Here is an 11,866-nt window from a genome sequence, read left to right on the forward strand (position 1 = left end):
AAAGAAGATATTACTTAGTCCTTAATTGGTGCTGAGTACCAGGCCGGAGGGAGTAATAAGAAAGAATAAAAAAAATTAAAAAAGAAGATATTACTTAGTCCTTAATTGGTGCTGAGTACCAGGCCAGCTAGAATAATTAGAAATGTAGTACTACAAAACATATAATGTTGGTAGGATTTCTAGAAGGAAAGTACAACACGACCTTTGTCTATTTCTTAGTCGTAACTTTGCTAGCCATTTCTTTACAGCTATTTAGTTCATTGGTTTTCCTTGTTACCCTTCAAGTCAAATTAAAGGCATGTTATCAAATTAAAGGGTATATGCTGACAATAACCAGGTAATAAGCTAGCCCTGAATAATTACTATATGTGTAATGATTTGTAAAAGTTAGTAGTACTAATTACTATCCATTATATGTTTATTCAATTTACTGAATTTCGTATGCGTTGACGTTTCCTTGTGCTATATGTTTTTGTTTTTATTGTTTTGGTTTAGTTTTTTCCGATAACATAGCAAAAAGTAATCAATGTATAATCTATGTATACCGATTAGAAAAATAAATATTAAATCTGACAGATTATTTATGTAACAATCCCAATAATAAATCATCATTTTAAATGAGGGATGAGTACACCCCTCCCCCCCCCCCCCCCCTCGCCCCAAGGAATCTTGAAAAAATCATGATTCCTCACCGGGGCGGATGCTTCTTTGATGAAGCGGTGGCACGCGACACCGCTTCGTCGGAAAATTTTACTAAATATATGTATTAATACTGTGAGAAAACGGATAAGTAGTCAAAAATGATACCACTTGATATAAATTGTCTCTTGGTGTGTATTATGTGTTTTGATTTTGCTCTAGGAGGTCAAAGGTTCAACCTACAAAACCAATAGATCAAGAATATATCTTGTCCAAAAGTATGATAATTTAAGTTGTTATTCCTGTTTTTTTGTAAAATTTCGACACCGCATACAAAAATTTCTGCGTACGCCCTTGTCCCTCACAAGCAATGGTATTCTGGCATCAGGGGCGGAACTATTGTTCTACGTTCCGGCGGATGGCGGAGTCACAGTGTCGGTTACAGATTCGGCCGAACCCAGTAGCAATTTATTCAAATCATGTATTTGTCTTAAAATTTTCTTTAAATATATACAAATTATTAATTTAGAACCCAATAACTTAAAAGGATTAGGATCCCGAACTCATAAGCTTGAAATCCCGATTCCTTTGTGTACGAGTTCGACAGAACCCAGTAAATGGTCCAAACAATATGAAATATAAGCATGAGTATGGTAAGCTACCAACCAGCGTCTAGAAGGAGGATTGGGTAGCATTAACTTGGGAAGGTCAGAGTGAAAGACACGGATATTAAAGCTGGAGGACTAATTATTTAATTATCAGTCTTTAGTCTAAATATAAATATATGATTGGCTATGACTATGATATTAGTATAAAAAATTACTTAAAAGTTTATCATAATCGGAGCATACTAAAAAACTTTATAGTTCGGTAGCTATAGTTTTCAAAAGGAGTTTCGTAGTAGTTAGTTGTTTAATTTAACTAATTCTTGATCCTGTCAACGCCAACTTCTGTTTAAATTTGTCATGTCTTTCGTAATAAGAAAGTTTAATTTCAACATAATTATTTCAAAAAACGTTGCTAGTATATATCAAATTATAACAATAATCACCTCAACTGCCCACACAGAAATATTTAATTTGAAAATTAAAATGGTTCCACATATGATACATTGTTCCTTCATTTCTTTTAAATGTAATAGACACATTGATCGTTAAATTGATATCATATTTTTAGCAACTATCCAATAACAAAAATCTAAATACATTCCTTAATTTGATAAATAAACAAAAATCTAGATACGTTCTCCCTTTTTTTATGTGTAATAACTATTTGGTTAATCTATCGAGTTGGTGTAGGGTAGGAGTTCGTTTTACTCTATAAGGAAAACGTGGTTAGGAAAATTGTATAGAATATAATGTTGGAGAAGTTAATCGTAAATAGTCAAACTTGTGGTTGTTAATTGAAAGAACGCAAAAGTTATGAGTTATTTACGGTTACATATGCATCTTAATTGCCTCAATATTATCTATCTATATAGAATATGAGAAGCAAAAGCACTACAGTAAGACAAGTGTCTTAACCATAGAAAGCCAAGTGGCATTGTAAACTAAAAAAATAAATAAATCAAATGATATCGTAAAGATACATATACTAATTAAATTTCTCATGTAGGAAAATTTAGTTAATAAATAGAACTCATAAATCATAATGAAAATACAAAAATATAAAGAAACTATTAGGATATTATACATAAAATAATATATTATATATAAAACATATTTTATTAATTATTAAAAATATTAGTATATTTTTTTATAAAAATAATAAAAGGTTTATCTCTTTATACTTTTGATGAATTCAAAATTATGTAAAAAAATTATATTATTTAAATTTTGGTAAAATATAAAATGAGAAAACTAATCAAATATTATAGTAGAAAGAATGTACGAAAAGAGGTGGATAAAGATAATTTTTATAATATTTATATTTTAAATTAATTAATAAACAAAATATAAATAAATAACACTCAAAAAAATTATTGATAAATTTAGACAATTGAAGAATTTAGACATTATAACATAAGTACAAATATATATATATTTCTAGAATAAGAAAATATATACGTATGTTCTACTAGAAGAGATCAAGTAGTATCAAAATATTAAGCCAATTGACAAATTAGTAAATATGTAGTACTAAGTACTTGCTAATTTAATAAAGAATAAACAAGGAATAAAAAATTTATTTGATTACTATAATGTTTTGTATCCTTTGACTTTGTATAGATTTTATTATATTTATGTACACTACATTAAATAATAAAATAGTATTCCCTCCGGTTCACAATGAGTGTCCAATTTGCTTTTAGCACGCCCATTAAGAAAATACTAAATTCTATACAAAAATACCTACTATGACTAAACTACCCCTAATTAAACATTTAATGTGAGGAGTAAGAAAACTTTTTTGGGATATGTACATAGGGGTTATTTTGTAAAAACAAATTGAATTCTTTCTTGATTACATAACTGGACACTTATTTTGAACCAAAATGAAAAAGCAAATTGGACACTTATTGAGAACCGGAGGGAGTAACTAATATTTATTAAAATATTATGATATATTAAATCATAATTTTATAAGATTAATATTCCGTCAAATTATCTGCGCGACGCGTGGATTGTAACACTAGTTAAGAGAATTAACTATTGCTGCTTTTAGCCCTAAAGTAATTCTTATATTACTATTCTCGCAGTCATTGCTTTGCCTGCTTTTATGACTTGAATTTGGAGTCGTCGGACCAATTGATACCAGATACCAAAATGTTATATTTTTAAAATGTCAAATACTATTCAGTTAATATTATTGTTCCCAACAATATTTAATAGATAGAAGACCCTCTCTTAAGTACTCTCATTAACTTATAATAATTAGAGTTCCTTAATCCAGCTCAATTATCAGCTAAATAAACTTGATTATAACATAGAAATTAAGTTCCTCCAATCCCCCCAACCCCATGTGGCGCAGCAGATGCCGTAGTTTTAGTTGAAGGTTTCATCAAATTATCCTTAGGCTTCACCAAGTTTTGAATTTAGGAAGTACTGATTCCATCTTTTCTGGAGAATTCGTAAGTTCTTCTTTGTGGCAATAATACTAAAATATTAAGTTTGCGCATTCATCTTTATCTCTATTTTGATACTTATTATGGGCCTCTTGAGTTCTCTTTTTCCTATTCTTTTATTATGTCGTGATGTTGTCACTATTCTGTTATCGTGAACAACATCACAAGCAGTCCATTGCACAAAGTATTTCGTGTTTACGTGAGCTGTCAACATTATACGGGATGTGTAAATGGGACACTTTGTGCGGCCCTTTCCCGAATCCTGCATAAACACGAAATATTTTGTGCACCATGCTGCCCATGGTATCATCCACAATAACATAATAGATTTAGCTTAGAGTTTACTTCATGTGTACTAACGGTGATGGGTATTCCGATAAAATTGGTAACAAACCTAATATCGCATGTTAAATTATACTAATAGTATAATCTTTTCTAGCAGATCGATTACCTACATAATTTTTTAGGTTATTAATACTACTTACTATATTACATATAATTATATTTTAAGTGACATGATACTGATACTGATTCTCTTACTCTATTACATTAAGGAGTCTTCCACGTAATTTGCATTTCATCTTGTGTACCCTCTTAATATAGCGATATCGTTAATTAGTAAAATCCTTAGAAATCAATTAACCAAGTTTGACGAGTTAGTAAAATTCAAGAAAAGGAAAATGGTAGATACGTAGTGGGTATTATGTTAGGAATGTACAACGATAGTTTACCGGTAACTTCTCATATAAACAATATTCGTAGGGGTCGTTTGGTACCTAGGATAAGAGGATAATAATCTGGAATTAGATGCGGGATCGCATTTGGTTGAATTTTTGAATTCGGAATTAGCAATCCCAAGATTAATTAATCTCATAATTATATATTATTTTATCCCATATTAAGGGTGAGATAATAATTTCAAGATTAATTAATCCCAGAATAAATATTAAAATGACAAAAATGCCCTTCTCCTAGTTCTTCCCCCAAAGTCTTTAAAACAACTCAAAATTAAAATAAAAAATAAAAGTTTATCCCCAACTATTTAGTATACACCAAATACATGTTTATATTATATCCCGTATATCTCATTTTTAATTTAATAAACCAAACATCTTTCAATAAAAATATATTTATTAAATAATTCTGTCATTATTTAATCTCCATGTTATAATCCCATTATTATAATGCCGGAATAACTTATTTCCTTACCAAACAAACCTTGGGTTGTTTAGTAGGATGCATTAGAGAAAATAATGCATGCATTAGCTTTCGATATTACTAATCCCTTGTTTGGTATACTTTTTCAACCTATGCATTACTAATGCAAGTATTAGTTATAAAACCTATTTGGCATTATCCTATGTATATCTAAAACATAGTAAACTATGGTATTAGCAATACCAATTCTATTAATACATGCATTAATTAGCATGGTTAAAGACAAAGCCATCCTTAAAGCCCCTTAAAGCTAAAGAACATGGAAGGCATTTTTGTAAACAACTAATTTTCTTAAAAATTAAGCGATGCATTTTAATTTTCAACACAACACACAAACAGTGGATAAGAAATAATTTCTACATAACTAATGCTTACATTACTAACCCATGCATTATTAATACACTTTATCCAGGCACTATTCTTATACACCATACCAAACGACCCCTTATAGTAATAGAGAATAGTACAATGTAGTTATGTGATAATATATTATTAATCGTAGGTTATTCTTTATAGAGTTTTCTTGAACAAACCCCAACTACTTTTTTCCTCTTTCTCTCTCTCTATCTCGCTTTCGACATGGCACCAATGTGAAATTGAAAGAGAGAGACTGGCAATGCATAACCAAAAAAGCGTTGAATTCGTGTTCAGAGATCAGTTGAGAGGTGTTTGTTTTAAGAACATTTCGGAACGAAGCGTGTGATCTCAGTCTTTTTTGTCTATTTAGTAAAAAATTCAAGCTCTATTATGAGCTGATAATTTATTTTGGTTTTACTATTGTATTCAGAAAAAAAAATGCAGCTCAAACAATTGTTAAGATCATCATCATTTGGGAGCTGCAGCTCAAAGCGATCAACTTACAGTAGGAACTTTGACTTACCGGAAGATACGCCGGCGACGGAGATTTTCGAAACCGGGCCGGAGTATGTCGGAGGAGCAATGTTACCGATTTTCCTCAACGATTTGCGGCAAAACAGCGACCTACAGGATTTAGTGGAAGTTACGCTAGAATTGGATGATAATTCAATTGTTTTGTGTAGCGTTGCACCAACACCGTCACACAATGCAGAAGGTAATGGATGTGAAGAAGAAGCTCCTAACGGGTTTTTAGCACGTAGTGCGTCGGCGGCGTCGAAACTTCGCCGGAAATTCTCGTGGATCCGATCGCCGTCCATGAGGTCACGGACGTCGGCGGCGCCATCAGAAGATGATCATTTTCAGTTTCATAATCATAACAATACAACAAACACCTTATCTGCACGAGAAGAGATGAAGTCGAACTTGAAGCTTGTAAGGAGTAAATCAACGGCTCAGCGCGCGCTTGGAGGATTAAGATTCATAAGTAAAACAACAGGTGAACCTGATACGAATATGCAATGGAAAAAAGTGGAGGCGCGGTTTGATGCTTTGGCAAAAGACGGTTTGCTTGCTAGAGAAGATTTTGGTGATTGCATTGGTACATTCAAAGTTCTCAATTCATGTAAATCATATGAAATGCTATCTTTTTTTTTTTAACTAAAATTTTGTGCATGAGATTAATTTTACTGAAATGAAATACTAACTTTTTGTGTATATATAAGTGTTAGTATAATGAATAATGGTGTGGCGGTGTATGTGTAGGAATGACGGATTCGAAGGAGTTCGCAGTGGGAGTTTTTGATGCACTGGTACGGCGGCGGCGTCAAAAGACGGCGAAGATAACGAAAGCTGAGCTTCATGAATTTTGGTTGCAGATTTCTGACCAAAGTTTTGACGCTCGTCTTCAGATTTTCTTTGACATGTGGGTTCTCTTTACTTTTCTCTTGCCTTTAATTTCCACTTTTTCTTTGGGTTTTGTTTCTATCCACTTTAATTTGTTCCAAAACATGCATTATTTTCTCAACAAGAAAAAATAAACCTTTTTTCCCTGTATTTGAAATAATAATTTAAAGTATAAGATACTTATTGGTTATGATTGGTCCACTTCGCTTCTTACGTAAAATAAATTTTATCTGTGGTATAATATGTGACCGTGCATCCAATAATTAAGTTGATAGCCTAATTAGTGATTATAACAAAAAAGAGATTGCAATATAATTTACAGTTTAGGAGTAGCATTTGCACCTTATATAATTTAACTGCATGTTTTCATCCAACTAAGTACTCTTCTAGCGAATGCTCTACCTACTCCTGCTAACCATATTATATTCACAGTGAGTTTAAGTTATATATATCGTTAGTATAAATAATTTTTTTATATTATCAGTCCACTCAAAAAATATTTACATGTAAGTCTCCTTTAAATATGGGATTTGTAATCTTGAAAATAAGATATGTTTACAACATGTAAAAGTGACCCAATGATACAAAATATTATTTATATTGGCGGTGTATATAACATAACTCTATTTATAATTCAATCTCCATTTGCGTCCATGTCTAATTACCTGGTTGTTGCTACTGTTTGTTTATTGCTACATTTTTATTTTCTTTGAGCCGGGGGTCTTTCGGAAAAAGCCTCTCTACCTTCATTAGGTAGGGGTAAGTCTGCATACACTTTACCTTCCCCAGGCCCCGCCTGTGGGATTTTACTGGGCTTGTTGTTAACCCACATCATTAAAGACAAAAAAAGACAAAGAAAAAACCAACACAAATATCTATGCTAAAACATATTATCCTATATATGCATTCTATGAAGATTGAATGTTGGAAAACAAAAAAGAAACGAACAACAAAAATAATGTGAAAAAACAACCCTCAGCACTTATGGAAGAAAAGTAAAAACTAAAATTAAGTAACTAACTATCGTCTGTTATTTCATTTTACTCTTTTTAACATTTACTTGACGGAATTTACGTGTAATTATTGTAGGGCGGATAGAAATGGAGATGGAAAAATCACGAGAGATGAAGTCCAAGAGGTAAGATTATCATGGGTTAACTACTTAATCAAATTTAAAAAGGTTTAAATTTAGGTCAAACAATATTTTATTTGTCCAACATCCATCGGAGATAAGGGGCATCTTCAATAATTCGGAAAAGCATTACTTTAGTGTTAGTACGTAAATAATAATACCACTTTATAGTATAGTGAAACAGAATAAGATATGTTTATGGAGAAGGAATATTTAATGTTAATAATACTGTTTCCTACAAGGATTTCTTATCGTATTTTATATTTTGTTCTTCCAACAGCTAATCATGCTGAGTGCTTCCGCAAATAAGTTGTCGAAATTGAAGGAACGTGCAGCCGAGTATGCTTCTCTAATTATGGAGGAATTGGACCCTGATGATCTTGGTTACATTGAGGTAATAATATCTTGTTCCTCAGATTATTAACAAACAACACCAACCGAACATTTGATGGATAATTGACGGGCCAGGGATATGGTGGAATGGATGAGATCCTTCCATTTTAATCAGAGTTTTTAAATATGAGCTTTGGGAATGGAAAAATTTCCTTTAAACGGTTCAAACTTGATATCAAAATTAGTGGAGTAAATGAATTTCGGACCCTATATTATTAAAAAAGTATTTTATCTAATCTACATTTGTAGTAGCTGTCTTGTCCAAACAATGACTTGTACATATTTGGACCCACGATCATATTTTTTTGGGTAAGTACTTGGCACGAACTTCTTTTGGACGACCAAGTCGAAGTCAAAACATACGGAATCCTTGCACTGTATTTGGACTTTGGGGACCACTAGAACTTTTTTAAGAAAAGATTGGATTTAGGAATTCTGGTTTCTAACTTTCTATCCAAAGGAAATAAGGGAAAGGAATCAGAACTCTCCTCGTTTCTTCTCTATACAATGCTTAACAATCATTGAAAATTAGTGCAGCTGGTTTCCACTAGTTCAGTTCTGGATAAGCTTAAAAGATTATCTGACTACAATGTTATACTAGGAATATGAATTACATAATCATATGATTCTTGATAGACTGAAAAAAAAACATCATAAGGTCAAAATCAAAAAGCAGTGACTAAAATGCTTCTTCCATTCAATTCTATATGACATTCTTCCCTTTGAATGTGTTTTTGGGGGAAAAAATTATGTTTAGAAACTTTTAACCTTAGACCTCTCATTGTGTCGTTACCGACATTTTTATAGGCGTTGAGATATCATGACATGTTTAAAATCTTTATCCAATCAAACACTATCATATAAATGAAACAAAGCGAGGACTTTTCAATGCTTAGCCAAATGGTTTGGCAAAACGACCTCATGTTCCCTTTCCTTTCAGTTATGGCAGTTGGAAACACTTCTTCTGCAAAGAGACAATTACATGAACTACAGCAGACCGTTGAGCACAACAAGCGTCGGATGGAGTCAGAATTTAGGAACTCGTAGCAAGACCAGGAACCTAGTAAAGAGAGCAAGTTATGGACTAAAATGTCTTGTATTAGATAACTGGCAAAGGGGCTGGATTCTGTTGCTATGGGTGATGATTATGGCTGGACTTTTCACCTGGAAATTCTTGCAGTATAGGCGAAGAGCTGCATTTCAAGTTATGGGTTACTGCTTGGCAACTGCTAAAGGAGCTGCAGAGACTCTCAAACTCAATATGGCACTTGTCCTTCTACCAGTTTGTCGAAACATTTTAACATGGCTACGGTCTACTAGGGCCAAGCTCCTAGTTCCTTTTGATGATAATATCAATTTCCACAAGGTAAACTACAACAAGAAGAGAACATACCGTGCACCTCAGAATTTCTCGATCTTAACAATGTTGTTTGAATTGGCAGATTATTGCGTATGCCATTGCAGTTGGAATCTTGCTTCATGCGGGAAACCATTTAGCATGTGATTTTCCTCGTCTGATTAACTCATCTCCTGAGAAATTTGCACTAATAGCTTCTGATTTTGACAACGTGAAGCCCACTTTCAAAAGCCTCTTGACCGGCATTGAAGGTGTTACTGGCATTGCTATGGTTATTTTGATGGCAATTGTCTTCACACTAGCAACACGAGGCTTCAGGAGAAATGTATTGAAGCTGCCACCTCCTTTCAATCGATTAACAGGCTTCAATGCATTTTGGTATTCTCATCACCTTCTAGCAGTGGTCTATGTACTCCTAATAGTACACGGAACGTTCCTGTTCTTGGTCCACCAATGGTGGCAGAAAACAGTAAGGACATAGAACACCAAGTTGCTTTATAGGATCTACAGATTGATAAACTGACAATATGTTTCCCATTTTGCAGACATGGATGTACATCTCCATGCCGTTGCTCCTCTATGTAGCCGAGAGGAGTTTGAGAACATGTCGATCAGAACACTACACAGCAAAGATTTTGAAGGTGACTGGCTTTATCAATGTAGTTTTTCCATCTATACAGAAATTACACAAGAAGAATCCTTTCTGCATACAAATAAGCTGCAACTAAAACCTGCTACTCGCCTCCCCGTCTACAACCCCTCCAATTCAGCTTTCTCCAATGGTGTCAACACAGCTTAATACCCCTTTATAAGAAATTAAAAAAATAAAAAGGAAACATGCACTGAGGTTCACAATATAGGGCAGACGAAACAATCCAAATACCACAGCAAAACCATATACTCAATCAGCTACTTCATAAAGCAACAGAGTTTCTCTTATCCCATGCCAAACTGTCCAGTGTGTACATCATAAACATGACCATCAAGCACCATCAGAAATCAATCAAAAACTCGCACATTCCAACCACCAGCACCACAACATTTTTCACAATCGTCTATTGAGGAACTAAGATCACTGAGTAAATTTACAATTAAGCAAACTCAAAGTCAAGAGATACTCAACATATATAAAATCATTGAGTTATGGTAGGCTTTTTTCTATTTAATTTGCACTCCTGTATTCCTAGAGATAAGACAAGCATCTGGTTCCTAATGACATCCACTCCCCAAGACAGTAGTAAAGAAAAAAAACGACTGAGATAAAACGACGTGGTAAACAGGAGATCAATGAAGATGGTTTTCTTTTTCTTTCTTTTTTTTTTTTTTTTTTTGAGTAAGCAATGAAGATGGTTTTTCTTTTGGTCTTTACAGGTTTCTGTACTTCCAGGAGATGTCTTTAGCCTTACCCTGTCAAAGCCAAATGGTTTCAAATACAAGAGTGGGCAATACATATTCCTGCAGTGCCCAACAATCTCCTCATTTGAATGGTAAGTGTGGTGTTTCTGCATTTAAGTTAATCATGCCTCCACCAACAGGCATTTAACATAATGATGTTTCTCCAGGCATCCATTTTCTATAACATCAGCACCAGGAGATGAAGACCTCAGTGTTCACATCCGCATTGTAGGAGATTGGACGAACGAACTTAAGCGGGTTTTCACAGAGGATGATAGCTCAGCATGTGAAATCGGGCGGGCTAAGTTTAAAGAACGTGGGAATGTTGATCAAAGAGGGTAAAACTCCTCTATTTGATTTTTGACCAGTCAAACCTTATAATCGAGATTTCCTTATTAAGAAGTCTAAAGGGCTTGTAATGACGCAGTTTACCTCGATTGCTTGTTGATGGACCATATGGTGCCGCAGCACAGGACTATCAAAATTATGATGTCTTGCTCCTTGTGGGACTTGGTATTGGAGCTACCCCTTTTATAAGTATCCTAAAGGATCTATTGAACAATTCAAGATCAGAAGAACAACTGGTACAAATTTTACTTCAAGTTAATTTAGAACTAACCAAGTAGAATGTTAAGGCTCCAACTAACAGTCTCTCTGTCCATGATGCTACCTTAGGATTCGAATACTGAGACCAGCGCATCAGATGACAGCTGGACAAGTTATGCCTCTTCAAGTACGGCATCAAGTGGAAAAAAGAAATCAATAAGGACGAAAAGTGCACATTTTTATTGGGTTACCAGAGAACCTGGATCCTTTGAGTGGTTTAAAGGGGTGATGAATGAAGTGGCCGAAATGGATCACAAAGTAATGTACACAGATTTGTTACATTCCCTTCCCCCCCCCCCCC

At 33.7% G+C, this 11,866-nt stretch overlaps 1 protein-coding gene across 3 annotated transcripts in view; it reads left to right on the forward strand.

Moving 5' to 3' along the window:
- LOC109228536 (respiratory burst oxidase homolog protein E-like) overlaps nt 248–11,866 on the forward strand; it is a 13,695-nt gene continuing 2,076 nt past the window's right edge. For 2 of the 3 annotated variants that reach the window (XM_019393657.1, XM_019393659.1), the window contains exons 1-11: nt 5,437–6,377; nt 6,542–6,701; nt 7,772–7,820; nt 8,095–8,208; nt 9,148–9,573; nt 9,650–10,033; nt 10,110–10,205; nt 10,936–11,051; nt 11,127–11,297; nt 11,387–11,543; nt 11,635–11,823. In XM_019393657.1, the coding sequence (XP_019249202.1) occupies nt 5,717–6,377; nt 6,542–6,701; nt 7,772–7,820; nt 8,095–8,208; nt 9,148–9,573; nt 9,650–10,033; nt 10,110–10,205; nt 10,936–11,051; nt 11,127–11,297; nt 11,387–11,543; nt 11,635–11,823 (2,523 nt within the window). In that variant the 5' untranslated portion in view covers nt 5,437–5,716. Of the gene's footprint in view, nt 338–5,436; nt 6,378–6,541; nt 6,702–7,771; nt 7,821–8,094; nt 8,209–9,147; nt 9,574–9,649; nt 10,034–10,109; nt 10,206–10,935; nt 11,052–11,126; nt 11,298–11,386; nt 11,544–11,634; nt 11,824–11,866 lie in introns of those variants that run through there. The other variant, XM_019393658.1, reaches the window with a different exon arrangement.

This window comes from Nicotiana attenuata, chromosome 7 (genome assembly GCF_001879085.1).
Source record: "Nicotiana attenuata strain UT chromosome 7, NIATTr2, whole genome shotgun sequence".
Classification (NCBI taxonomy): domain Eukaryota; kingdom Viridiplantae; phylum Streptophyta; class Magnoliopsida; order Solanales; family Solanaceae; genus Nicotiana; species Nicotiana attenuata.